This window comes from Phyllostomus discolor, chromosome 13 (assembly GCF_004126475.2).
Source record: "Phyllostomus discolor isolate MPI-MPIP mPhyDis1 chromosome 13, mPhyDis1.pri.v3, whole genome shotgun sequence".
NCBI lineage: Eukaryota > Metazoa > Chordata > Mammalia > Chiroptera > Phyllostomidae > Phyllostomus > Phyllostomus discolor.
Genome location: NC_040915.2, coordinates 47,028,019 through 47,055,508, shown reverse-complemented (window position 1 = coordinate 47,055,508; position 27,490 = coordinate 47,028,019). Strand labels below are relative to the sequence as shown.

At 56.8% G+C, this 27,490-nt stretch overlaps 2 protein-coding genes across 3 annotated transcripts; one reads left to right on the top strand and one right to left on the bottom strand.

The window, feature by feature from the left end:
- Window positions 1–17: 17 nt before the first annotated feature.
- Window positions 18–12,301, bottom strand: SDSL (serine dehydratase like). Of its 2 annotated transcripts, none has more exons than XM_036013898.1 (8): window positions 12,202–12,301; window positions 7,304–7,498; window positions 7,023–7,062; window positions 6,215–6,354; window positions 4,411–4,499; window positions 3,535–3,762; window positions 1,516–1,640; window positions 18–49 (listed from the first exon to the last, which is right to left on the bottom strand). In XM_036013898.1, exons 2-8 carry the CDS (start codon window positions 7,475–7,477, stop codon window positions 42–44), a joined length of 804 nt encoding a protein of 267 aa, XP_035869791.1. In that variant the 5' UTR covers window positions 7,478–7,498; window positions 12,202–12,301; the 3' UTR covers window positions 18–41. The 2 variants fall into 2 exon arrangements, with proteins under 2 accessions (XP_035869791.1, XP_028384343.1); XM_028528542.2 differs by lacking the exon at window positions 18–49 and adding an exon at window positions 172–583.
- Window positions 12,302–22,432: 10,131 nt separating this feature from the next.
- On the top strand, window positions 22,433–27,070 carry SDS (serine dehydratase). The gene is made up of 7 exons (XM_028528500.2): window positions 22,433–22,757; window positions 23,128–23,167; window positions 23,398–23,537; window positions 23,630–23,721; window positions 24,388–24,615; window positions 25,553–25,677; window positions 26,371–27,070. The coding sequence occupies exons 1-7, from the start codon at window positions 22,605–22,607 to the stop codon at window positions 26,577–26,579; spliced, it is 987 nt and encodes a 328-aa protein (XP_028384301.1). The 5' UTR covers window positions 22,433–22,604; the 3' UTR covers window positions 26,580–27,070.
- The last annotated feature ends 420 nt before the right edge of the window (window positions 27,071–27,490 follow it).

Here is a 27,490-nt window from a genome sequence, read left to right as displayed (position 1 = left end):
TCCCCTCCTCTTCCTGTCCCCCAGGGGAGGGCCGGATTCCCTTAAAGACCTGAGTTTGAGTCCTTGGCTTAGTTCCTCAAGCTGGAAAGAGTTGGTCCGTCGCAGAGCCGGGCTCCAGGCTGCTGTGCGCCTCCTGTGAGCTCGGGGGTGGAAAGACTGGGCCCACCCCAGTTACCAGCTCAACTCAGAAAGGGTTTATTGGTTGGCGTTGCAGGGGAGTGGGAGGGAGCAGTTCAGGAGGGCTTCCTGCAGGAGGCGGCCAGCACAGTAGCACAGGGAAGCTTCCACAGTCATTGGTGAGCACAGAGGCCTCTCAGCCAGCTACAGGGGCATCCGTGAGCTCCCGGGGGATCCGTGGGGTGCAGCCGGCACTCCCAGACCGGGAGGCCTCAGCTCCGGCCCAGCTGGGCTCTCAGGGCCTGCAGCTCTCGGCTGTCAATGCTGTTGCCTCCGCACACGACGACCACAACGGAGGCCAGGGCGGGGCCCAGGCGGCCCTCTGCCTGGAGCCTCCCCAGGAGGCCGGAGTAGACGGCAGCTAAGGCCGCCCCGCAGGCGGGCTCCACCAGCATGCGCTCATCATCTGCCGGGAGCAGGGGGTGAAGGGGGTGGAGGAGAGGAGAGGGGGTGGAAACCAGTCAGTGCTCAGCAGGCTCGGGGCCCCGCAGATCCGTGAGGCCGGCCGGCCAGCCCCACCTCAGTCTGTTTGTCTGACTCCCTCTCCATCCATCAACCTGACCGTCCCTCCCTCCACCCACCCACCTTTCATCTACCTATCCATCCATCTATTCCTCTATCCATCACCAGGCCGTCTATCTGTCCATCTGTTAGTGCAGCCATCAGTCAGCACGTCCGTCCACCCGCCCTTTCATCCCTTATCCATCATCTGACTGTCTGTCCATTCATCAGCGCGTCCATCCATCAATGCGTCCATCCATCTATTGGTTTCTATGTCACTCATCAGGCCATCGCCCCATCAATCCACTCACCCATTCATCTGTCCAGTGTCTACCTTTTCACTTCCCATTCATTCATTCATCCCTTCATTCAACACACCTTTCCTGAGCACCCTCTCCCTGCTGGGCTTGTTCTAGGAAGGTCCCGGGGACACAACAGTGAGCAAGACACACCAGCCCCGGCCCTCCCTGAGTTCACAGTCTAGCGAGAGATCAAAGGAGGCTTCCTGGAGGAGGTGCCATGATGGCTGAGTAGGCTTTAGTCATGTGAAACTGCAAGGGAGCAGGCCCAGGGGTGGGCAGCTGGAGAGAAGAAGAGCACCGACAAAAGTGTGGAGGCTACAGACAGCACAGCACGCCCCTTCCTTATCCCCGCCCCTTCCACCGCCTCAGCACACACACACACACACACACACACACACACACACCGTTACTGCACACCCAGCCCTGTGATCGGCGCTGGAGACGCAGATGGGAAAATATGCGCTCGCTGGGGGATGCAGGGACCTGGCAGGGACCTGGCGGGTTTCTGAGCCCGGGGGGGCCAGCAGGCACTCACCCAGGAACCGCTGCATGGCATCCACAGCCTCCCGGTCCTCCACCACCTCCGAGAGGATCTTCGACTCCCGCGTGCAGGCCAGGGCCCGCGCCGCCACTGTCTTGGCACCCAGGCACTTGGCCACACTGCGAGGGGCGGGGACGGGGATGGGGCGCAGGGAGTACAGGGGCGCAAAGAAAGCTGATGAATCACATGTCCTCCTCACACAGACCCAGCCCTCATCTCCCCTGGCCCAGCCCCCGCCCCCATCCTGCAGAAGGCTGTGGTGCAGCGTTGCAAGAGTCTGGAGCAGCGCCCGGCAGACAGGAGGGGCTCGACACTGTGTCCCGTGATGGCTGATGAGGGTGCATCACAGCTCCTGACTCTACAGCCACGACTGTCCCACTTCTTGCCCAGATGCCAGAAAGCCACACGTAGGAAAAGACTGTTTCAATTTCGTTCACGTGTATGTGATAGCTAACGTGTACGGAGTGTTTACAAGGGGCTGGACGCATGGATTTTCTGGTTTAATGCCCACAGCCTCCCTTTGGGTTAGAAACTTATGAGCGCCACACCCCGCTGTCCTGCTCCATCACACCCTAAGTCCCAGCACCCGATGGGCAGCCAGCAACACGTGGGCAGTAACGGCATGGGCAGAGGAATGCATAGTGCCCCCCCGCCCCCCAAAATCCATGTCCGCCTAGAGCCTCAGAATGCGGCCTTATTTGGAAACAGGGTCTCGGCAGACTGTGATCCGTTAAGACGGCGTCACACTGGATTAGAGCGACTGGTGTCCGTACAAGAAGAATACAGACACGCCGAGAAACAGGCGGCGGGGGGAGACAGAGGCGGGCGGTGTGGCTGCAAACCAGGGGAATGACACGGGCTGCCAGCCACCGCCAGAAACTGGAAAAGGCAGGGGCAGATCCCCGGGGGCCTTCAGGGAGGGCACGGCCCTGCCCGGAGCCGGATCCCAGGCCTCGAGCCGCCACTGCTGGGAAGGAACAAATGCCTACAGTTGTTACACCGTCTGATCTGTGGGCAGTTCTACGGAAGCCCTCGGCGAGTCACACAGCCCCCCGGACGACAGGCGGTGGCGGCGGTGGCCGTGGTGGTGGTGCTGGTGCTGGTGGAGAACACGAGATGAGGTGGGGGCGCTGCGCCCCTCTCTGTCCGTGAATGAGTTTGAAAGAACTTTCCCGCAGGCTGCGAACCAAAGCGTCGCAGGTTCGATTCCCAGTCAGGGCACATGCCTGGGTTGCAGGCCACGGCCCCCAGCAACTGCACATTGATGTTTCTCTCTCTCTCTATCTCCCTCCCTTCCCACTCTAAAAAATAAATAAATAAAGTCTTTAAAAAATAAAAAAGAAAGAACTTTCCCTCAGTTCAGTTAAGATCAGTTACAAAGTGTAATGAGGACAAAGTTCCCTGATGATGTTGCAAAAAAAAAAAACCACTCCCTATATTTATGTTCTATAATATGAATAGAAAAATAGAGGCTAACAAATGATATGAAGGCTATTTATAATCTCAACTTTTGTAAATATATAACTGATTCATTTGTCATGTCATAAATTTTATTGAGCACTTACTATGTGCTGGGCACACTTCAAGTGTATGTAATGGCACATGGCCGGTGGCGGCGGGAGAGACGAACATGGGGGAAAACGCACCCCAATCTAAGCAATGTCCATCTTCGATTGGGAGAAGTGAGCGTGACATTTGTTTTTCTGTTGCTTATTGCTTGCCTACACTTTCCCACTGCAACACCCTTACATTGCTGGTCTGTGCGGACACCCAGGGTGCCACTTTGTAACGACACAGACCAGGGAAAGCTTGGTTATTAAGTGGTGGGACTTCAGGGAATCAGATCCTTCTCCAACTTTGTCAGCACTGCCCTGGAATTCAGATCCACACCGCCATGGTCGGTGCCCACAACCACGGTGGCCACCGCCTCCGCCGGTTGGGGCCGGGAGCCCCCAGGGCAGCTCCGCCCTCACCTTCCAGCCCCACCCGCATGAACGCCCAGCCGGTGCCCACCTGGTGATGCTCGGCAGCGTGACCAGCCTGCCCGCCTCGACGGCTGCGTTGAAAGAGTGTGCCCCTCGAGTTTCCACGGCGACAATGGGCACCTGCTGCCAGCCCACCTCCACCAGGCCCGCCGACACCCCGGCCAGGAGCCCCCCACCCCCCACCGCCAGCACCAGGGCCCCTGGGGGCGTCCCCAGGGCTGCCTTCAGCTCCCGCACCAGGCTGGTGTGGCCTTCCCTAGGGGTGGGGGGGGAGGGGAAGGGGAAAGAGGAGCCAGGTGAGGGAGACCCTCAGCCCCAAAGGCTCACATTTACAAACCCCTCCCTCCCCACCCCTCCCCACCCACAGCTGGAGGGAGAGGGGACTCGGCTTCTGTCACTAAATGTACTCATTCCCTCATCCCCCTCCTTGCCCCGCATCAAACTCCCAGAGCCAGTGTGTCCCTAGGAACCGGCTCAACTCAAGTTCTGAGTCCGGGACCCAACGCCTCTGCCACTTAGTAGCTGTGTGATCTCAGGCAAGTTGTTTGACCCCTTGGTGCCTCAGTTTCCTTGCCTGCAAAATGGGCATACACCACCCGCCTCTAGGGCTTCAGGGAGGACTCAGTGGATTAAATGTGTGCCAAAGTTCACATTCAATAAAGGGGATATATTATTAGCATGTCCATTTTACACATGTGGAAACTGAGGCACAAGGCAGTGAGATGCTTTACAGGGTCACGCAACTCACAAGGGGCAGAAGCAGGGTCTGGACCCAAGGGTGCCTGGATCCTGTGCCCTTTCTACTCTCTGGGCCTCGGTTTCCCCTTCTGTTCAAAGGAAGGGCCTAGACTCGGGGAGCGTTTCTCAACTCTGCGCTGCCTGGGGGGAGGGGCGCCAGCCTTACCAGATCAGGGGGTGGTCGAACGGGGGGACGTTCACCCAGCCGTCCCTCTTGGCCAACTCCTGCGCCCTGAGGTTGGCCTCGTCCCAGACCTGCAGGGACACAGAGCCCAGAGGCCCTCTGGGCATCTGCTCCGGGGAGCCCAAGGAGCTCCTGGGGCCGGAGCAGATGTGTCCAGCCACGCCCCCTGCCCTCCCTCCTCACTCCTCACCCCTTCCTGGCTCCCCCGGTCACCACCGTCCCCCCAGGGTGCCGGCTGCAGGGGAGCACGCCAGGCTCTCGCCACTTCCACTGCCGTCCCTACCACTTCCCTCCGCCCGCCATCCCTCGCTCCCTTTTCTCCCCTGGAGTCTCCTTCCAGGCCCAAGTCAGGGGACCCTCCTCCTGGAGCCTTCCCTGGGCCCCCACCCCAAATCCCAGGCACGGCTCCGTGGGGAAAGGATGGGGTGGGCCATCACCCAGTTCTTCACCTCCACCCCCATCAGTAGAACCACACGTCCACGCCTTTTCCCGTGTGACTTTGCTGCTCTTCGCATTAGCGTGGGAGGAGTGCGTTTCCTCACACCACGTGGGCGCTGGCTCCAGGAGCGTGGCTCGCTTTGGTCACTGGCATGTGGCAGAAGAGACCAAGTCACAGCCGCCTCTGAAGCCTTAAGGGCACCTGCTTTTTTCCTCTCACTCCTCTTGCCATTCACCTTGAGAAGGTGGCCCCTGGCCTGGAAGGTGAGGGGCACGTGTGTGGACCATAATCCCACCTACAGCCTAATGCAGCTTCGCCCGGCCCACTCACAAACCCACGAGCAAGAGAGATCGTGTTTCTCGGAAGCCACGGACACTGGGGGCTGTTCGTTATGCAGCGTTATCGAGCAGCAATGCTGACCGAAACAGCATGCCTCCTCTGTCCCCCCTCAGTGTCCTCTGCTCCCCCGTCACAGCACGCATCTCGTTCTGTTACCATCATCATCTGGTCACCCGGTGTCTCCTCGACGATACTTTGAGCTCCATGAGAGTAGAGACCACGGCTCATCACCTCTGTTTCCCTAACCCTGTCTAACAGAGTGCAGGCACATAGTGTGTGCTGAGTGAACACCCGTTGGCAGTAAGGAAAGAAGGCAGGAAGGAGGGAGGGAGGGAGGGAGGGAGGGAGGGAGGGAGGGAAAGAAAAAAAAAGAAGAAGGAAGGAAACTGTATATACTAACTATTTGGAAACCAGCTTTTGGGTACTTTAATATGTCTTTGAATTTAAATTGTGGTGGTTTTAGAGTATTTGTTTTCCGGGGATGCATTTTTTTTTCTTTCCAGGAGGGTAGAAGGATTGCATGTTTGCGTCTCTGGGGTTTTTTTGTTGTTTGGTTGTTTTGGGGGTTCTGGTGGCCAGGTGAACCCGTGATACCCTCATCAGCGGGCCTCTCTTTCCTATCAGGGTGGTCTCAGGATGGGAAGAGAAGCCACCATCTTTCTTTATACTTTTTGTTTCACCAAATGGCAAAAAAAAAAAAAAAATGGTGATGTGGACAGTGCGAGGTGTCAGTGAGGCAGCAGGGAGACAGGTGTGCTCCTGGGAATTCCCTCCCTTCCCCCCGGCTCATGCAGGGGGGTCTTCGCCGGGTGGGGGCAGGCAAGTGGAGAGGTCCCAGCCCTCAGTACGCCTCACCCCTCACTCCCACCCCCAGCTCAGCCGTCCTAAGGGAAGACAGAGTCCCAGGCATAGTTCATCCAAAGGGAAAGGAGACAGTCTCTTACGGGGGAGGGGGAGCGAAGGGGGACCGGCCCCCTCCTGCTGGCTTCCCCTTCCTGCAGCCCTTACCTTTCCAGCCAGCTGAACCTCGGCCCCCTCCCCCTGCAGCCTCCTCACCACCTGCAGGGAGGTGCTCTCGGGCAGCACAATGGTGGCAGGGATGCCCAGCTTCCGAGCGCAGTAAGCGGCTGAGATGCCCGCGTTGCCCCCTGTGGAGGCAGCAGAAGGGGGTGCAGTGGGTAGTGTCACATTAGCCTGTTGACAATCCTTTCCCCCTCCTGCTCCATGTCCCTTTGTGAATCACCCTGTGGACCCCAAAGGAGGACATGGGATCCAGGTTGAGCCAATCAGAGACCTCAGTCACCCCTGGCCCATGATCGGTTCAGGGATGAGTACAGGACCCAGTCTGTGGATTGAAGAGAGCCTTCGGGAAGGGGTGCCCCCTTTTCACTGGGGTTGGTAGGAGGGCAGGAAAGGAAGCAAGCCTGAAATCCTGCTGGCCAGCTTGCCACCATGCGGCCTGCATGAGAATAAAGCTAGTATACAGGAAAGAAAAGCCAAGAGCAAGGAAAGGGACAGAGGTGAGCTCCTTGATCCAGCTGTGCCTGAAAGCCACTTATCCCATGGAATTTTCCAGTCTCGGAGGCTATAGCTTACACCTATATGAACTGGGTCTCTGTCACTCCTGCTGCGGGTCCTGAATCATGGGAACAGGACTGGGAGAGGACACACAAAACGGCCATCTGACCATGACCTTGATGAGGCTGCACCTTGAAGAAGAGGCCGAGCCCTGCACACCTATAGCCGCTCCGGCCAGCTCCCCCTCCCCCACGCCCAGCCCTGAGAACCCTGGTGGAGCGGAAAGGGGTGGGCTCACCTGAGGAGCACACCAGGTGTCTGCATCCATTCTTGGCCACCTGGGAGGAGAAGCAACGGGGTTGGGGACTGACCCAGGCAGGCGTCACGGAGTCCAGTGTGGGGTGGAGTTAGAGCCTCACCATCCACTTACAGCTCTCCTCGCCCCTCTCCTGCCCACAGCTCTCTCCTGCCCCCGGTACAACCTCGCTTCTCCGCTCCTGCCCTCGGGCCCCTGCCAGCCTCTGCTCCTCCCCTCTCCTGTCCTGCCAGCACCCCTCCTCCCCTGCCTGCACCCCTCACCTCCTGGCAGAAATGCCCGATGCCCCGGATCTTGAAGGAGCCAGTGGGCTGCACGTTCTCACACTTGAGGAAGACCGGCACACCCGCCACCTGGGACAACGCCCAGCTCTCCAGCAGAGGTGTGACCGTGTGGAAGGGCTCACTCTTAGCATGATCTGCTGGGGAGCTCTCCATTCCAGCGACCGCCAAGCGCGCCTGCACCAAGACACAGGTGTCATGGGCTGGCAGCTCCAGGCCAGAATCCCCTTGACCAGGACGGGGGAGGGGCACTGGAGGAGCCCCTTGGCTTGGCTCCCCGAGCCCCCCCGCCTGGCTGCCAACCTATGAGACTCCAGGCAAGTATCTGCTCCCCTCTGGGCCTCAGTTTCCCCATGTGGACAAGGAGGTTTGAACTAGGGGTCCTTGCATTCTGTGACTGTGGCTGCCCACGATGCTGGGGATGTAAAACATGGCCAATGTGAAGTGATGAGTGAATGAAAATGGGAGAATTCAAGGAGGACATACAGAAAATCCAAAGACACATGAAACGATGTTCAATATCGCTAGCTATCAGAGATGCAAATTAAAACCACAATGAGATACCACTTCACACCAGTCAGAATGGCCATCATAAACAAAGCAACAAACAACAAGTGTTGGAGAGGATGTGGAGAAAGGGGGTCCCTAGTGCACTGCTGGTGGGACTGCAGACTGGTACAACCACTCTGGAAAGCAGTATGGAACTTCCTCAGAAAACTAAAAATGGATCTGCCTTATGACCCAGCAATTCCATTGCTGGGACTCTATCCTAAGAACACTAAAACACCAATCCAAAAGAACCTTTGCACCCCAATGCTCATAGCAGCACAATTTACAATAGCCAAGTGCTGGAAGCAACCAAGATGCCCATCAGTAAATGAATGGATCAAAAAACTATGGTACATTTACACAATGGACTTCTATGCAGCAGATAGAAAGGAGCTCCTACCCTATGCAACAGCTTGGATGGAGCTGGAAAGCATTATGCTAAGTGAAATTAAGGAGGTGGTGAAAGACAAATACCATATGATCTCACCTTTAACAGGAACCTAAACAACAAAACAAAGAAACAAGCAAAATATAACCAAAGACACTGAAATAGGGGACAGGCTGACAGTGACCAGAGGGGAGAGGAGAGGGAATTTCAGGGGAGAATGGGAAGGGTTTGCAGGAACAAGTATAAAGGACACATGGATAAAAACTAAGGGGAGGGTGGTAATGGGAGGGAAGTGGGGAGGGTTGGGAGGTGGGGCTGGAGTGGGAGTAAAAGGGAGAAAACTGTACTTGAACAATGATTAAAATAAAATTAAAAAAAAAAGAAAAAGAAAACGGAAGAATTCATTCATTCATGGTTCACTCATAAAAAAGAAACCCACTTATTGAGCACCCGCCATGTGCCCGATGTGTCCCTGTTCTGGGACCCGGGACTGGACAGGCCAGAGGGGCCCCTGCCCCGCCAGAGCTCGCATTCCAGTGGGGGGAACAGAGTCACAGAGTTCCAAACAGGAGGGACCGGGGAACGGGATTGGGCAAGGGCGGTGGGGAAGGACCTCTCTCAAGGGGAAAACTTTTGAAGACTTTTATTACGGGAGTTTTGGACACAGCAAACGTGTCGAGGACGGTGTAATGAAGCTCTTTGTAGCCGCGTCTCAGCCTCATCGGTCAGCAGGCGGCTTCCTCCGTGTCTGCACTGCTCCCTCTTTGTCTTCTCCTCCTTTATTAATTATTATTATTATATTTTTCCTCTGTAATTTTTCATTGATAAACATTTCAACATGTACTCCTAAAAGTAAAGAGCTCTTAGCCCCGGCTGGCGTAGCTCAGTGGATTGAGCTCGGGCTGCAAGCAAAAGCATTGCAGGTTCGATTCCCAGTCAGGGCACATGCCTGGGTTGCAGGCCACGGCCCCCAGCAACCGCACATTGATGTTTCTCTCTCTCTATCTATCTCCTTCCCTTCCCTCTCTAAAAATAAATAAATAAAATCTTTTTTTTAAGTAAAGAGCTCTTTTTACTCTGGCAAGATTTATTTTATTAGACTTTTAAAATCTGTGTCGATTGAGTGCGGGCTGCGAACCAAAGTGTTGCAGGTTCAATTCCCAGTCAGGGTACATGCATGGGTTGCAGGCCATAACCCCCAGCAACCGCACATTGATGTTTCTCTCTCTCTCTCTCTCTATATATATATATATATATCCCTTCCCTCTCTATAAATTTAAAAAAATTTTTTTTTAATTTATGTTGAGATGTAATTGACATGTAACATCACATTAGTTTCAGGTGTATGGCATACTGATTCAGTATTTGGAGATGTTGCAAAATGATCACCACAGTCAGTCTAGTTAATATCTGGCACCCTCCATAGCAGTTACGGACTGTTTCTGGGTGGTGAGAGCTTTTAAGGCCTGCTCTCTCAGCAACGGGAAAGTCGACAGCATGGTGTCACTAACTACAGCTGCCACGCTGTGCGTTACATCCCCAGGGCTGATTCATCGTCTAACTGAAAGTTTATACCTTTCGACCACAAAGCACTCTTAAAAAAAAAAAACAAAAACGGAAGCCACGTGATTTTTCACAACAGTGTACATTTTCTCCCAAACCCCACTGAATTTTAACTGAAAGTGGACTCGTTTTATTTTATGTAAACTGTACTTCCGTGATGCTGATTTTTAAAATGGAATCACACATAAAATATTATCAATTTCTTAATATCGAATATCTGTTCCACTGTCCCGTTGTCTCATTAACTGTGCTGCCTGGTGGGTTTCGTGGCTGGTGGTGGTTTGGGCTCTTTAACAGTTCGACCCCGGCTGCGTCTGGGACCTGAGCGTTGTGGCTGGTCGAGAGGTCTTTTCACTCCCTTTTGATCTGCAGGTTCTCAGAGAGGGAAGGACAAGAAGAAAGCCGAGGGAAAGGAGTTCCTGTGCGGGGACAGCAGACGGGACCACCCTGATCTAGAAATGAACTTGAGCGTTGCGGGCGTGGAGAGAGGACTGGCCGCCGGCAGGGCCGTGGCGGGGGGCGTTCCAGTCCAAAGGGCGGCCTTGGGGTGTGTTTCTAATTCTGCGTGCAGTGGGGAGTTTTAAGCCAAGGCACGGGCGAATAAGCAGTGAATGAACCCGAAGGGAGAGAGGGAAAGATCATCCGGTTGCCTCTCGCACGCCCCCTGCTGGTGACCTGGCCCGCAACCCAGGCATGTGCCATGACCGGGAATCCAAATGGTGACCCTTTGCGTTGAAGGCCAGCATTCAATCCAATGAGCCACACCAGTTGGGGCAGGATTTTTTTTTAAGGGCCAAAGTCAGCCCCGTTTTCCCACCCTGGGGCAGAAAAGCAGTGGGCTGCCCCCTGCAGTTCCACCATTTGCCACTAGGAGGCATACTGCAACCTCCCCCACCCACCACAAACCCAAGCGTCTTGTCCTCCGTGGAAGAGTTCCGGGTCTACCGTCCCTGAATTAGACCCGCTGGCTTTTGTTGCGATGGTCCTGGGACTCCCCAAGCGGGCCAAGCCTGAGCCATTTCCACCCAGCCCCACCCAGGGCGCTGCTCAAGCTGAGCACGGCATCGGAAAAGAGTGGTTGGGGGGTCCCCCACACCCAGCATCCCCTGGCCCAGGCCCCACCTCAGCTCCAGAGCCCCAGAACACAGGCCGAGGGGCCAAGCAGAGACCAACGTTAGGGACCAGCTGTGACTCCCTGGCTGTGCGACCCAGAAAGTGTCTCAACCTCTCTGTGCCTGTTTCCCCGCCTGTAAAAGATGAATAGTAACAGTCCCTAAGGCACAGGCTATGGTGTGCGTTAATGTAATTATTATAACCATCTTTTGCTGAGTCGCTGTTATGTGCAGGATGAGGAATGGGGGACAACATGGGGAACAAAACCGACATCTCTTGGAGCCAACTGACTTGTATTCTGGTGGGGAGACCAGCCCTCAGCAAATAACTGCACAGACAGACTGCTAAGAGGGCAACGTGCATGTAGGGAGTCGTGACAAGAAGAACGAGGGGACCTACTGTGGGTAGGGGGGTCAGGAAGGACCTCTTGGAGGAGGTGACCTTGACACCTGACACTGAAAAGTGAGAATGAAGCAGCCACATGACGACGAATGGGGAGCAGAGCGTGTGCACCCCAGGACCGCGGTGACGGTGGAGTGAGGACACCGACCAAGGCATCGGCTCTGTGCCTGGCGCCCGGCAACGGCCAGGGACAGCGTGGGGTTTCCTGGGAGCCAGGCATCCTCCAGGGGGACCAGCCCAGAGAAGGCCAACAGCCTTATCAAGCCCAGAGGCCCGTGACACCCGGGGCCAACCCCAGGCCGAAGCACACGGAGCTCTCACCGCGGCTGTCGGCCACTGGGGCTGACAGGGGAGCCCCGGGCCCTGTCTGCTCCGGAGCAACGAAGGGTGAAGCCCCTGCCTTGGGTTCAGGCCCCAGCAAGCGTGACCTTGACAGAGGCACTTTTCTGCCCTGGGCCTCGCCTGTTGTAACCATAGATTGGGTGAAGACCAATGACCTTTTCCACCTCCTGTCCCTTAGGTTTGTCCCCAGAGACCACCTGGGTGACTCTCCACAGCCAGACCCCTGCTGTGTGTGGTGGGGGGGGGCCCGGGAACCTCGGCAGGCCCCCTCCCCCAGCCCCGGCTGGCAGAATGCCTAGCCCCGCCCCTCTGGCAAGCGAAACCAGTTCCCCTTCTTTCTGCAAAGTGGGCTGGGCCCACAGCACCCTGAGGTGAATCAATATTCCCGGGAGGACTCAGGCCACTGTCACCCTCTCTCACCTTCCACCCACTCGGCTGGGACAGGGCCCCAAAGCCGTTCAGACGGCACTACCTCCACACCCACCCTAACCCCTGACCCTATTTGGGCCCCAGGCCCCCTTACCTTCCTGTCCAAGTGTCCCCGGACCAACTTGGCCACCTGCTGCCTACCAGTCTAACTGGGCACCAGCTCTGCCCAGCTTCTGGCAGCCTCCTGGGGCCTTGGCCCCGCCTCCCGTGTTAAAGAGACAGCGCCAGCCAGAGAGCGAAAGAGAATGAGATCGACCCTCGATGCCCCCGCCGTACTCGGTCCACAACACACACATTACCTGGTCCCATTTGACAAAGGAAGAAGCTGAGGCTCAGAGAGGGGCATTCACTTGGCTGAGGCCACCTGGCCAGTGAGGAATGGCCTTTATCTTTATCCCAGCCTGGACCACCTCTTTCACCTCTGTGTCTCACTGGAGACACAGACATCTCCAAGCAATTGCTTGGCCTGAGATGAAAGCACAAAGAAACAATTGTTATTTGTTGTGTGAGAAAGGCATATTTTTCTTAAGTACTTCTTTTTTTAAGATGTTATTTATTTATTTTTAGAGAGGGAAGGGAGGGAGAAAGAGAGAGAGAGAAACATCAATGTGCGGTTGCTGGGGGCTGTGGCCTGCAACCCAGCCATGTGCCCTGACTGGGAATCGAACCTGCGACACTTCGGTTTGCAGCCCGCGCTCAATCCACTGAGCTATGCCAGCCAGGGCCTGAAGCACTTCTTCACCTCTCATATTTCATACCCAACATAGGAACCCCACAATTATTTCTCTTTCAAATGAATGACTCTGGCCATCGATTCGTTCATTCAACAAATATTTACTGGACACCTACTTGTTGTCACGTCCCGGGATCTTTAGCCTCAAACAAAACAATATGTTCCCTGCCCTCTCGGGGGCCCCGGGGCCCCTGAAAAGTAGTTACAATCAGTGCCACCAGGTATTGGCAAAGGCTGTGGTTGCCCAGGTAGCTCACTTGGTTCCAGATGGCTGGGAAGGCTTCCTGGAGGAGGAGCTCAGCCTTGAGCTCAGCCAGGAATCAGGGACATGGAGTGCAAAGGTCTGCAGTGGAAAAACACGGTGTGTTCCAAGAATGGAGAGGTGTCCTGTGGGGCTGGAACAGAGAAGGCGGGGGTGGGGCCGCAGGCGGGTGAGGGGCTGGACAGGCGGGCCGGGACCAGCGTCCCCAGGGATGGCTGTGCCAGTCCACAGTCTGGACCCTGCCCAGGGGCACTAGGGAGCCATAGAAGGTTGTGGGCCAGGGAGTGGTATAATCGCATTCCCATCTTGTCCCTTTTGCTGTCTCACTGGGCAAATCTCAGCTGGGCACGTCCATCTGGGCCTCAGTTTCCCTCTATGTCAAATGGGAGTTGAGGCCCAGGAAAGACTGGTAGCCCAGGTATTCCGTGCCCTCCTTGGACCTTGGGTGACCCCCTCAGGTTTGATGATTAATGCCCGGCCACTTGGGGTCAAGTGGAGCTGGTGGGCCGTGAACCCCAACAAGGAAGCTGGCAGCTTCATTCCCATCCACACATTAAACACCACCATCACTGGGTCTTCTATCCTGGCCTGAGCACTGGGAACAGAGGGGATGGAACTCAGTTCATGCCCTCAGGTGGGTCCCGGCCTGGAGAGGAGAGGAAGACACCCAATTGAGTGACAATGCTAACACCCCTCCAAGGAGGACAGAGAGCAGAAGGTCCCCACAGGACAGCTGAGGGCAGGGTGGAATCAGGGAGGGCTTCCTGGAGGAGGAGGACTTAGCACACAGCCTATTTCATGGATATTATTGCTGAGGGAAAAGTTAGGCAGGTATGAGAGCCTAAGCATAGAGTCTGTTTAAAAAATAAGATGAGCCCTGGCTGGCATAGCTCAGTGGATTGAGCGTGGGCTGCAAACCAAAGCATCACAGGTTCGATCCCCAGCCTGGGTTACTCAGGGTACATGCCTGGGTTGCAGGCCATGGCCCCCTAGCAACTGCACATTGATGTTTCTCTCTCTCTCTCTCTCTCTCTTTCTCCCTCCCTTCCCTCTCTAAAAATAAATAAATAAAATATGTTTTAAAAGTTTAAAAAAAAATAAAAGATAAAACATAAGACGAAACACCCCATGTGGCAGCAGTGGTCGTTTCTGGCATGAGGAGGCAGGGTGGTTGGAACACTGAGACACCAGCCCTGCCACCGCTCCCTGGCCGTGTGACCTTGGGTGACTCCATGTAAACCGTCTCCAACAAAGGCTTCTTGCTGCTGCTGCTGCTATCGTTGTTATTGTTACTGTTACAGAGGACGGGAGACGACACTGTGACGGAAGCGGCGGGGTCCGAAGTCTGGAAACACGACGTCACTGTGCCACGGCATGTTTACAGCACCGGGGGTGGGGAGGGCGTGCGTGTGAGCACGCACTCCACGGCGTGGAATCAGACTTGTCTCGGGGAGGTCAAGGCACTTTCTCGGGGTCCCGCGGCAGCAGGGGCAGAGCCAGGGTCACGCCCAGAGGGGCCCGGCGCCAGAGCTCCCGACTGCCAAGAGGATGGTGTGGGGAGAGCCAGGGTGACTGCATCAGAGGAGGCTGGACAGACGGGCCAGGCCACTGACCTGTCCCCTCCCGGGCCATCTTCGTCAGCCAGCCGCTGTCCCTGACACCTCAGGCTGCCACACACCCACCCTGGCCAGTCCCCGGGGTTGTTTATTAAGCTTGATTTCACCATTCTCCCCGCCCCCACCCCCAGACGACTTTCTTGTTTGCTGGGCGAGGGAATTGCAGGGAGAGGAGGGGGACAGCACTGGGCCCTCCAGACGTGCGGGCTTCGCTCAGGACCCAGGCCCGACATCTTCCCAGCCGCGAGGCTCAGCTCCATTAAACAGATGAGAGAACTGGGCTCAGGCGGTCATGCAAGCAGCCGCGCCAGTGAGGGACCCAGCTGGGATTTGAACCCGGGTCTCCGGACACCCAGTACCTCCTAGGTCACTTCTCAGACCTCCGCCAAGATGATACTCGTGCTACAGCAGAGAGGGTCTCAAACTAAGGGGCCACATTTCTTTTTTTTTTAAGATTTTATTTATTTATTTTTTAGAGAGAGGCGAAGGAAGGGAGGAAGAGAGGGAGAGAAACATGGATGTGAGAGAGAAACATCAATTGGTTGCCTCTCACACGCACCCCGACTGCAGACCAAACTTAAAACCCAGGCATGTGCCCTGACCGGGAATTGAACCGGCGACCTTTCACTTTGCAAGACAACACCCAAGTCACTGAGCCACCCTGGTCAGGGCTAGGGGGCCACACTTCTGTGGGCTGGAGCTGATTCGCTCTGTCCTCTGTAGAGGGACACGGCTCTCCATTTGCCACTGTCCCCACCTCTTCCCATTGCATTTCCAACGCCCGACAGACCTCTGCTGGCCCTGCAGAAATTTGCGTGTGAGACCCCTGAACAGAGGAACTCTCCCTCTCTCCTCTTTCCCTTGAAAAGAAAAGGGGTCAGGCATCAAGGGAGAAGCTGAGGCACAGAAAGGTTAAGCAACTTGCCCCAGGTTGTCCAGCAAGTAAGCCATGGGGCCATTGCCGCAGGAACCTACGTCCAACCCGGACACTCTTGTCCTTGGAGTCTTACAGACCCATCATCGTGGCGTCGGAGCTGAAAGAGCCCTCAAGGGCCCTAGAATGCACCCTTGTTGTGGGTGGGGAAACTGAGGCCCACAGGAGAAAAGGAGACACTTTAACATGTGGCCTCAAGGCCCAGGAAACATCTGGCCCATGTGAACCAGGCTTTCAGAATTAAGCCGTTCGTTTATTCATTCAACAAACATCGCCCCATACTACGCAGATCTAGGCCCCTCGAAAGGAGAGATGGAGACAAAGAAGACGCGCTCCTGGCCCTCACGGGGCTCACGGTCCACACGCCCGGCAGCGAGTGCAGTAAAGCTGCAGGGATGCAGCCATAGACAAATGCAAAACTGAGCAACGATAAAATGCCTTGTTTTAGGTTGGCAACAGTTTTTAAAAAGCATAAAAGCACTAACCGCCACGGCTGGTGAGTACGAAGCAAAACAGGCGCCTCGTATGTTGCTGGTGCAACCGGGAATTGCTATTTTCATCTCCTTTCAGGACATGAATCTGTCACTCTCTATTACAATTTGGTAAATACCCATTCCTTTAACCTAGAAATCTTAATTTGGAGAATTTATTCTAAAAAACAAACAAACAAACAAACAAAAGGGCCAGAGGGTAAGAGCAGGGGTGTGAGGGTGTTTATCAGACTACTGCATGGAACCACAGAAACAAACAAACAAACAGACAAACAGAACCGCTGGAAGCCGAGAGGCCCCTGGAGAGGAAAGCGGTTGATAATCAAACTGTGCCCGCCCTGTGCATTCCTGCAGCATCCCCAGGAAGTAGATCTGAACCTGCTACCCAAAGCAGTGCCCACGGCGCATTCTGAGCGAGGAAAGAGGGAAAATACGTACAGGGTGCGGTGAGTTTTACTGACCGATGACGAGGAGCAGAAGTGGCTGACATACAGGCTGTGCTGCTGAGGGGTTACCCCGGGGTGTCGGCGGGGTGACGGCGGGGTGGGGGCCAGGGGACGGTGGGCTGAGGGAGGAGAGGGCCGAGGGGACAGGGCGCCGTGGTGAGAATGCTGCTCAATCTGTGCTTTTCAGTGGGGTAGCCCCTCCCCCCACCCCACCCGGGCTACTGAGCCCTGAGGCTGAGGGATTGAACTGTAAATTTTATTTAATCAATTTTAATAAATTCAAAATTTAATAAATTTTAAATAAATTTAAAAATCAATTTTAAATAAAAAATTAAATTTTAAAAATTTAAATAAAATTTTAAAATTAAAAATCAAATTTTAAAATTTAAAATAAAATTTAAATTTTAATATAAATTTTAAAATAAATTTTAAATTTTAATAAATTCAAATTCAATAAATTTTATTTTATCAATTTAAAGAGCATCAAGTGGCTGGTGGCTATGTGTTGGGCTGGCCAAGAGAGTCTGTCTAGGACTCAACCTTCAGGTTGCAGGCGGACGCAACCTTCAAAAAGCCCACGCCCAGAAAGGAAGGGGAAGTGAGCGGTGGGGACGCCTGGCGGACCCTCCGGGGGCCAGGTGAGCGAGGTCAGCGTCAGCAGCGGTGAGCCGTGTTGGTGGTTGACGTGGACTGGACGTGACGTGACGTGTGGACAGTGGCATTTCACGCCCACGGTCTTCTCCTCCCCAACACCTGTAACCCCAGGGGGCTCATGAGAAGAAATATAAAACCCACGACCAGTGTGGTTCAAGATGGTCAAGGTCATTGACAACAAGGGCAGTCGGAGGCACTGTCGCAGCCAGGTCAAGGTCATTGACAACAACGGCAGTCTGAGGCACTGTCGCAGCCAGGAGGAACCCAAGGAGACATGACGACGAAATGAAACACAGTGTCTTAGGTGGGATCCCAGGACAGAAAAAGGGTATTTGCTAAAAACTAGAGAAATCCGAATAAAGTGTGGACTTGACTGGGAATGAAGAAAGCCTCCCGGGGCAGCTGGGGCAGCTGGGGCAGCTGGGGCGGGGGACAAACAATGGAGGACCAGACTGTACCCCAACCCTGTCTGCGGTAACTCTGCCCCTTCATGCCCCTGCCCCCCGTGGAGAGAGGAGGGAAACCCTCATTGCCTCCAATTAATTAGCTGCTTAAGCCCCCACTGGTGTGGCTCAGCGGGTTGCATGCAGGCCTATCAACCGAAAAGTTGCTGGTTCAACTCTCCAGCCAGAGCCCATGCCCGGGTTGCAGGCCAGGTCCCCGGCTGGGGGCCCACAAGAGGGGGAGCCAACTGCCATTCTATTCTCTCTCTTTCACATCGATGTGTCTCTCCCTCTCTTTCTTCTTCCCTTCCCCTCTCTCTGAACATAAATATTTTTCTTAAAAATTATCTGCTTGAAATAAAAATTAAGCCAAGCCAGGGAAAAGCCAAGAAGTCTTCAGGCATGGCACGCTGGGTCCGTGATCCGGGATCAGTTCCTGCTGCACACAGTGCCATTTCCCCGTGGACTCTGGACAGAGTCCCTCATGGGCCGCCTGGCCCTCGCCAGCTCTGCCCACCGAATGCGGGCTAATGGGTGATGATAACCCCCGGGGGAGACCCAGCGCGGCCCGGGGTTCTGACCTTGGCCGTGACCAGCGTTAGCCATGACAGCCCACCCAGAGACAGTGTGCCACACCTGGTGAAGCTGGAGCCATCGCTACCAAGAGGGAGGGAGGCGTCAGGCAGCTTCCACGAGGCCCCGACGGAAGGGGAGGATGGGGTGAAGCCAGGTGGATGAAAACGGGGAGGGCTAGCTGCCGGGTCCTACGGCGAGGGCCGCAAACGGGGAATGCATTGAGTCTGAAACTACGGAGGCCTGATTCGCTTGTATTGATTTCACCAAGAAAAAAAAAATCAACTCACTTCTCTGAGGGGGCATCGAATAGCAGTTGGACATAGAGCAACAGCTTTTTATACACCCTTTCCTTTTTAAAGATTTTATTCATGTAATTTTAGAGAGGAAAGGAGGGAGAAAGAGAGAGAGAAACTTCAATGCGTGGCTGCCTCTCACACGTCCCCTACTGGGGACCTGGCCTGCAACCCAGGCACGTACCCTGACTGGGAATCGAACCTGCAGCCTTTTGGTTTACAGGCCAGGGCTCAATCCACTGAGCCACACCAGCCAGGCAGCAACAGCCTTTTAGACAGAGTACCTTTGCCCACATCGGGTTAAATCCTGGCCAATCTCGGTGCTACTGACATTTGGGGCCAGATATTTCTTTGTTGTGAGGGGCTGCCTTGTGCATGGTAGGGTGTGGAACGGGTGGAGGAGAGAGAGGGGGACCCAGCGGGAACAGGGTGAATGCGGACCATCCCTGGGGCCGCTCATGGTCCCCCGGGAGAGACTCCCAGCGGGGTCAGGCTACAGAACCCCAAAGAGGCTCCAGCCCAGAGTTGCCGGGGGGACGCGGGGGGGGGGGGGGGGGACATAAGTGAGGAACCCGGTCTGGAGGGAGGACTCAGGAAAAGGGGACCAGACAGAGTGGAGAAATCATGGATAATAATAATAATAATAATAAGGCTACCCCAGCTGGTGTAGGGATGGAGCGCCGGCCTGCAAACCAAAGGGCCGCTGTTTCAATTCCCAGTCAGGGCACACACCTGGGTTGCGGGCCAGGTCAGGTCCCCAGTAGGGGGCGTGCAAGAGGCAACCATACATTGACGTTTGTCTTTCTCCCTCTCTTCCCCTCTGCCTATGAATAAATAAATAAATAAATAACAGTAATAACAATAAGGCTAAAGATAATCACGAATAGCAGCTCCTCTTCCTTGAGCCCTGACTCGGCACCAGTCTGCCATTATGTCTGAGTCTCGGGATCCCCAGTAGCGACCAAGGTCCCCATTTCTCCGGGCAGGAAACTGAAGCTAAGGGAACGGAGGTGGTGACCCTGAGGTCGTACAGCTGGCTGTCATTTTTGGCCCAGGTGTGATGGACTCAGGAGCTGGAGACCTTAACGAACCAGGAGTCCGGGCATGGCTTTGCCAGCCAGAAGGGCAAACAGAGGCGAGAGCTGTCCGTTCCTCCCCAGGCTGTGAAAACAACCGTCAGAATCCCCACCTCCCGCAGCCAAGGACGCTCTGACCGGGCCGTCCCCGGGACACCTCCCGGGAGGGTGTGATGTAACAGAGCTAACGCCACTTGCCATCTGGAAGCAGACACACCTCTGGTGCCACAGTCCCAGGCATGAACCGATACCCCCGCAGCTGGCCTGGCGACAGCGGCCAGCCTTCCCCCGAGCCCCCCCCAGCAGGTGACAGGTGAGAACGTCCCCGTCCCGTGGAGACCCCACCTGGCTTTGCTCCATCTCCTCCCCAGGGGGGCCTTAGGTGGGGCTCCCCCACCCCATTAGGGTCTCAGTTCCTAGCCGTGTGATGGAATGCAGAACTGCTCGTGTACGTAATTTTTTATACTTAAAAACGGAGATATGCCCAGACGGCCAATATTTATTAGTGGATGAGTAGATAGATAAAATATATTCTGTCCCGGCAACGGAATACTATGCACCCGTAAAAGGGGACGCGGCACCGACATGTTACAACGTGGATGAACCTCGAAAATACGATGCCAGGTGAGAGGAGCCAGACACCCAATGTCAAACACTGTCCGATTCCGAGTATAGACAGTGTCCAGAAGGGGCGGACTCACAGGCACAGAAAGCAGGTAGGCGGCTGCCTGGGGCTGGGATGGGGAGGGGAGGCTCTTAGTGGGTATGAGGTTTCTTTTCAGGGTGCTGGAAATGTCCTCAGACGGAGCCTCTGTAAATGGGTGAGCTGTACGCTGGGCAAACTGTGTCTCAATAAAGCCGTCACTTTACAGAGGAAATGCCCAGCCCTGGCCGGTGTGGCTCAGTGGGCTGGACAACGTCCTGCAAACCAAAAGGCTGCAAGATCGATTCCCAGTCGGGGCGCATGCCTGGGTTGCGGGCCCGGCCCCGCCCCCCCCCCCCCCCCCGTTGGGGGCGTGCGGGAGTCAACTGACCCATGTTTCTCTCTCACGTGGATGTTTCCTTCCCTCTCTTTCCTTCTCCTTCCCCCTCTCTCTAAAGAATAAATAAAATCTTTGAAAAAAAATTTTTTTGAAAAGGATATGCCCAAACAGGATGTCAATAACAGCGATATATATTTTGTCTTTTTCCCTCTTTTGGGATCTTTTATGATGGGTTTTCTTAATTTGTTTTTTTTTTTTCCAATCACGACAGCGACACGCCCTTGCTGGGACAAGTGGGACAACGTAGACAGGGCTACAGGGGGGCGACGGAAACGGAAACGGATTCTTTCGTTGGCAGCCCTGGCGGCCCTGCGGCAACCGCTCCTGGACCCCTCCCCTCACCCCACCTCAGCCCTCTCGCCCAGAATCTCCGAGTGAGCCTTCCCCCACCCCTGCCACCCGAATGACAATTCTACTCTGCCTCTCAGCCTGCTCCTTCACCTGTGACGTGGGGCTCACAGCGCCCACTCACCTCATTGTTTGAGGACTAAGCGACACCCCACGTGGGAAACACCTGGTATGAGCGCAGGCCGCGGCAGACGCGGGGCAGTGTGAGCGCCGGCTGTATACACTCAGGGCCACGCAGGGAGGCTGTGCCCACACGTGCACCTCGCGACGCCCGCACCGCTTCAGCTCCGCACCCGGTGTGCCCGGCACATGCCTGGGCACGTGCCACCGGGGAGAGGGCTTGGGCGAGCCAGTGCAAAGGCAGTGGGGCGGCAAGAGCCGGCAGCTTGTCCCACCGAGAGGGACGGCTGTGCAGGCCGCTCCAGCCCTCACTGCCCTCCGTTGCATCGGTGTTCTTGTCCCGGCCGGCCAGACAAGGGGGCTCTGTTGAGGGGCCAGGGCTGCGTGTGTGCAAGCGCGTGTGTGCCAGCCTGTGCACACCCAGGCCCCTGCGTGCAGCCAGGGACAGGCAGGAGGCTCGGCGTGGGGCAGGGAGTGAGTTCGGGGATGAGGCCCTGCAGCTCTGTGATGACGAAGATGATGACGATGATGATGATGACGATGATGATGGTGATGACGAAGATACAATGGCTGCCAACACTTACTGAGCACTGCGTTCTGGGCCCCTTACGTACATAACTGGTACATTATCATGTCATCTGTCCCTAGGAGAGTGGCACCATTATTGTCCCCATTTTACAGATGAGCAAAGGGAGGCTCCAGGAGGCAAAGGGACTGCCCAGGGCCCACCACTAGCGAACGGCAGTCAGGATGTGAGCTCTGGTCTGCCTGGTCTTACCCATAATGCTTTCCACCCCTTTATAGCGAAAAAGTCCCAAAAGCATGGCAGCGGAAGGCGACCCAGAACAGGTTCGGATTGCTGGGAGTCAGACCGCTGGGTTCCGATGCCAGCTCCGCCCTCTGACTGTCTGAGCCTCAGCCTCCCTCTCTGTGAAACAAGGATAGATAACGATAGTGCCCGTTTCTCCCGGGGATTGTTTCTCGGGTGCCTACTATGTGCCAAGCACCTGCTAGGGACTTCAAGGGCATTATCTCACACCATCCTCCTGCGGCCTCCAGCAGTCCTTGGGAAGTGGGTGTTTTCCAACGACACTGAGAATGGGGAGGGGAGGGGGCAGGAGGGGAGCAGAGAGGGGCAGGGGAGAGACTGGAGGACGCTGCGGGAGGGGGGGGGGCCACTTCCCCTCCCAGCAGCCCCAGGCCTCGGGCCAGGGGGCGTGTCCTGGTGGGGGTGTGGCTGGCCCTGAGGCCCTATTGGCTGCCCAGACGTGCCCCTGGGAATAAAGCCTGGGACCTGGTAGCCCTGAGACAACCCAGAAGACGGTCTACCTGTCCACCTACCCTCCATCTGTCTGGGGACTGTCCACCCGTCCATCCATCTAGACCGTCTCCAACCCATCCCTCGCTCTCTTGGTCCAGCCAGACACCCAGCTCCCTGGCCTGCTCCCTCCTTCTCCCGGCAATGCCTTCCCGAGAGCCCCTGCACGTGAAGACCCCCGTCCGTGACAGCATGGCCCTGTCCAAACTGGCTGGCACCAGCGTCTACCTCAAGATGGACAGTGCCCAGCCCTCGGGCTCCTTCAAGATCCGGGGCATCGGACACCTCTGCCAGACGGTACAGGAGAGCTCCGGGCGAGGGTGGCACGTCCTTTTTCCTCAATGGGGTAGGGCCAGTGTCCTGTGTTCCAGGCCAGGCCCCGCCGACTCCCCACGGTGGCTGAGCACCCACCATTAGCGCTTCTGCTGGATAAGGGGTGCCCGCCATGCGGGTCCCCTGCGGGCCGACCCCAGAGCTGCCTGCTGCCAGCCTCTCCATCACCCTTCCCTGGACCAGGCTCTTTGGGCAGGAAAGACGGCATCTGATAGGCGAGGGCAGTGCAAGGTCCACGTGAAGGAAGGAAGGAGTTTGGCTAGAGTCACGGGGAGGTGTTCCCGGTGGGAAGGAAGAGCCCAGGGCCTGACCCCCTCCCCCCTCGTCTCCACAGTGGGCTGAGCGCGGCTGCAAACATTTCGTCTGCTCCTCAGGTAAGCGGCCTGCCTGTCTTCGCCTGTCCTCTGCTGTGTGTCCCGGGGCCAAGCGCCCCACCTCTCTGGGCCCCGGTCTCCCTAGCCATGAGCTGTTGCAAACATTTGCAGCAGGCCCAATTTGGAATTCCAGGGGGAGGCCTGAGGTCACCCAGGGGGGTTCAGAGGCCGGAGGTCGGGCTCCCAGGCCCTCCCGCGCTGACAGGCTGTGTACTCCCTTCCCCCGGCAGCGGGCAACGCGGGCATGGCGGCTGCCTACGCCGCCAGGAAGCTGGGTGTCCCCGCCACCATCGTCGTGCCCAGCACCACCCCCGCCCTCACCATCGAGCGGCTCAAGGGTGAGGGCGCCACGGTCAAGGTGGTGGGTGAGGTGAGTGCCCACCCGGGGCCGGGAGGGCAGCTGGCGGCAGGGGGGCGTCTCCCGGCCCCTCACCCGCTCCCGCCTCCCCCATGGCCTTGCAGATGTTGGACGAGGCCTTCGAGCTGGCCAAGGCCCTGGTGAAGAACAACCCAGGCTGGGTCTTCATCCCTCCCTTCGACGACCCCCTCATCTGGTACGTGGGGCCCAGGGCCGCCTGGTGTGGGTGGGCAGCACCCACCTCCTCCACCGCTGGTGGACGCCTGTCCCAAGGCGCCCCATCACGCTATTACACACAGCAGCAGCACACGTGTGGGTGCACACGCCATCACACGGAAGCACACGCGCCCCTGCTCCAACGCCCATTCTCCACGGCCGTGAGTGAGCCTGTGCGTTCAGGGACACAGGTGTCTGCCATCGGCTGCTCCCCGAAGCGGATCCCCAGAGGAGGGTTTCGGGGAGAGGGGTTTGCTTGGGAGGTGATTCCTTAGAGGGGAGGGGAGGGCAGATGAGGAAGGAAAGCAGCTGTGTGTCCCGGGGCCAGGAACCGGGCCCCTCGTGGGCAGGCGACTGCTGTGGGCAGCTGGGGCTTCACTTCACGGGGGTCCCTGGGAGCCAGCGTGGAGCACAGACCAGGCTCCCCGCCGGCAGGGGTGTTTAGGCACCAACACCCCTAATGCTTAACTCCCACGGCCACTGGGTGAGGGGTGTTCTTGGAGGCCAGAGGAAGCCTTCAGCTGGGGGTGAGATGCTGGCAGCTGGAAAGCAGGGAGGAGTCGGGGAGGAGGGGACCAGTGGGAGGGCCCCTGTCTGGTGTCTCCAGGGAGCCCAGCCCTGACCTGCCTCCTCCGCCACCCTGCAGGGAAGGCCACACGTCCATCGTGAAGGAGCTGAAGGAGACGCTGGGCGCAAAGCCGGGGGCCATCGCACTGTCCGTGGGTGGCGGCGGCCTGCTGTGTGGAGTGGTCCAGGGGCTGCAGGAGGTGGGCTGGGGGGACGTGCCCGTCATCGCCCTGGAGACCACGGGAGCCCACAGCTTCCACGCTGCCGCCTCTGCCGGCAAGCTCGTGTCTCTGCCCCGGATCACCAGGTGAGCGGCCAGGGGGCCTGCACGCAGGGTTCAGCAAGCCGTGGGGACGCCCCCTCGGGGCTGGCTGCCAAGCAGACCCGGATAACCCATTGTACAGCTGAGGGGACTGAGGCTTGGTTCACTGGCCCAGAATCACAGAGCCAGCGAGTGGTCCCGCAGGGGACGGAGCCCAAGTCTGGGTGACTCCGCACCATGAACATCACACTTCCTCGTACAAAGGGGCTAATGCCGATCACTTATTGAGCTTCTGTGCAGCAGGGTCTCGCACCCTTTATTCATCTGCCCACCATTACTGAGCCCTGATACGGGGTGGCCACCGGCTGGTCCTGGAGACGGAGGTGGATCCACACAGCTCCTGCCGCCGAGGAGTTCACATCCTAGCCCCAAGTCTTTGACATGCGGTGTTTAACCAGCATTAGTTTTGGCTGCTTTATACAGGAATCCAAAAAAGCAGCAACTGAAAATGGAATTTTATTTCCTCTCCTATTAAAAACAAAATCTAGAGATACACCCTCCAGGGGCAGCTCCATGAAGCCAGGGGCCCAGGCTCCCTGAGTTTGTTCTCCATCATCCTTATTATGTGGTCTCGGGGGCCAACATGGCTGCGTAAGTGCCAGCTATCACACCCACATTCCATCTGGCAGGGAGGAGGAAGCAGGGCCAAAGCTGTGCCCCCTCCCTTTAAAGACACAGTACTTCCACTTACCACTCATTGGCCAGAACGTAGTCACATGGTCACACCTGCTGCCAGTCCCTGGGACTTTTCGGTGGTTTACGGCTGCACAGGGAATGCTCATCCCCATGCCCACAACCCCAGTTCCTCCTCTCCTCCCACTCACACCCGAATTTCTCTCTCTCTCCCTCCCCACCCTGGCCCCCATCTCCATCCCCCCTCCTACCTGTTTCCCCCACTCCTGTTTCCCACGCCCCGCCCCAGTGCTGCCAAGGCCCTGTGTGTGAAGACTGTGGCGGCTCAGGCCCTGAAGCTGTCTCAGGAACACCCCATTTTCTCAGAAGTTATCTCGGACCAGGAGGCTGTGGCCGCCATTGAGAAGTTTGTGGGTATGTGCCCAGTCCTTGCAAGACCCTACCCGCTGGCTCAGGAGCTGAGGGGCTGTCCTGGCCACGTGGTACACCCAAGGCTCCCACCTCTACAAGTTTAAGGTCTGACTCCCACCCATTCCTGGTAACTTCCCATGGGAGATACAAAGCAGCAGTAAAAATAGAAAGGGCAAAGGCACAAATGAAGAAGTAAGCCTGATCACCGTGACAACAGAAAACAACTATTTTAAAATATTGGTTCTGAGCTTCCTGGCAGCCAGGGTGAAAAAGGAAAGTCTAGGCCTCAGCGATGGATTCAGAAGTGGGTGTATAACTAGGTTGGACATTTTCTGGGTTCAGCCTAGGACAAAGATGGCATACACATCCACACGCTGTAGCATTTAGGCTGTCACTGAATCCTCCTGCGCCAGTGTCAGTTTGGCCCATCAACCTAGCCACTCTCGCTTGGCTGTTGCCTCAGAATCCTTCTCCACCCACTGCTCAGGCCCCTGTAGTCTCTTTATCAGTGTTAGCACTCATGACAGAGCCTGCCCTGGCTCAGGGCTGGGAAGGTCCACCCAGGATAATGACGGGAGGAGCTGAGTCTGTGGCCAAAGCCGAGGGCCTGACAGCAGATGGGCTTTGAATCCCCATGCTGCACCCTGCGTGCCCGGGGCCCCGCCCTCACCGCACCCTCCCCCACTCCCCCGGCAGATGACGAGAAGATCCTGGTGGAGCCCGCCTGCGGGGCAGCCCTGGCCGCCGTCTACAGCCGCGTGATTCAGAAGCTGCAAGGAGAGGGGAAGCTCCGCAGCCCCCTGTCCTCCCTCGTGGTCATCGTCTGTGGGGGCAGCAACATCAGCCTGGCCCAGCTGCAGGCCCTCAAGGCACAGCTGGGCATGAAGGACGAGCCGCCGAAATGAGAGTGCTCCCCTGCGCACCTCCCTCCGCCGCCTGGGGGCCCCCCAGGAGGTGCTGGGGTTTCCCCCCCCCGCAGTGCCACGCTGTACACACTGTTCTGGTGTCTGGCTGGGGGCCTGCGGCCAGGCGGGTCAGCGCCTCCCTGCGCCCCCAAGGCCACTGTGTGGAGGGGCCGGCGCCCCGAGGTGGAGGCAGGAGCCGGCAGTCAGCGGGGCTGCAGACTGAACCCCTGCTATTGGCGTGACTGCCCTGTGACGGAACCCAGCCAGCCCTGCCGGGGAGACAACCACCCACGTGTAACATATCAGGCTCCCAGAGCGACGCGGGTGGGAGGGGCCAAGATCACAGCACCAGGCCGCCCCTCGGATCGAGGTGTCCCCGCCCCGGCCTTTCGACCTGGGAAGATGGACGGGGCCACCATCCAGGGCTGAGGGACCTTCTTGTCTCAAAGCCCACCCTCACTCGTTTTTCTAATGTGCAAATATTTTCGTTGGAAAAGGAAAATACATATTTATGAAGCAAAGATCCCTCAAGTTTTTCCATCATCGCTATCTTCCTCCCTCCCCTCACCCATCATGCTTGTTCCAGCCCCCCTCTCGGCAGTGAGCACCCCCAACCTCCACCCCCACCCCCAGGACCCCCACGCAGAACTCAAGACCCCCACCCCCGCTGAGCTTGCATGTCAGGGGGCAGGAAGTTGGGGAGGGAAGCGGCACTGGACAGGGGGGCTCGGGGACGAGGGCTGCCTCCAGGGAAGGCAGATTTTTTTACAGAACCACTGGGAGCCCAGTAGTGAGCCCCCCATCCCTGGGGGTGTGTAAACCCAACACTGGACAATCATCTCGGGAACGGGGAAGGAGTGGATGTGAAGTCAGCGTCAGGCGGACCCTCTAGAAACACGGAGCCCTCTCCT

What these genes read in the sequence shown, in the direction of transcription:
- SDSL (XM_028528542.2), bottom strand. Translation starts at nt 7,477, where the DNA reads ATGGAGAGCTCCCCAGCAGATCATGCTAAGAGTGAGCCCTTCCACACG. An exon ending in TTCGACCACCCCCTGATCTG is followed by an intron (nt 3,763 to 4,410) that starts GTAAGGCTGGCG and finishes CCCCACCCCTAG; the next exon opens with GGAAGGCCACACCAGCCTGG. An exon ending in TGCCATGCAGCGGTTCCTGG is followed by an intron (nt 584 to 1,515) that starts GTGAGTGCCTGC and finishes TGCTCCCGGCAG; the next exon opens with ATGATGAGCGCATGCTGGTG.
- SDS (XM_028528500.2), top strand. Translation starts at nt 22,605, where the DNA reads ATGCCTTCCCGAGAGCCCCTGCACGTGAAGACCCCCGTCCGTGACAGC. An exon ending in ACATTTCGTCTGCTCCTCAG is followed by an intron (nt 23,168 to 23,397) that starts GTAAGCGGCCTG and finishes TTCCCCCGGCAG; the next exon opens with CGGGCAACGCGGGCATGGCG. An exon ending in TTCGACGACCCCCTCATCTG is followed by an intron (nt 23,722 to 24,387) that starts GTACGTGGGGCC and finishes GCCACCCTGCAG; the next exon opens with GGAAGGCCACACGTCCATCG.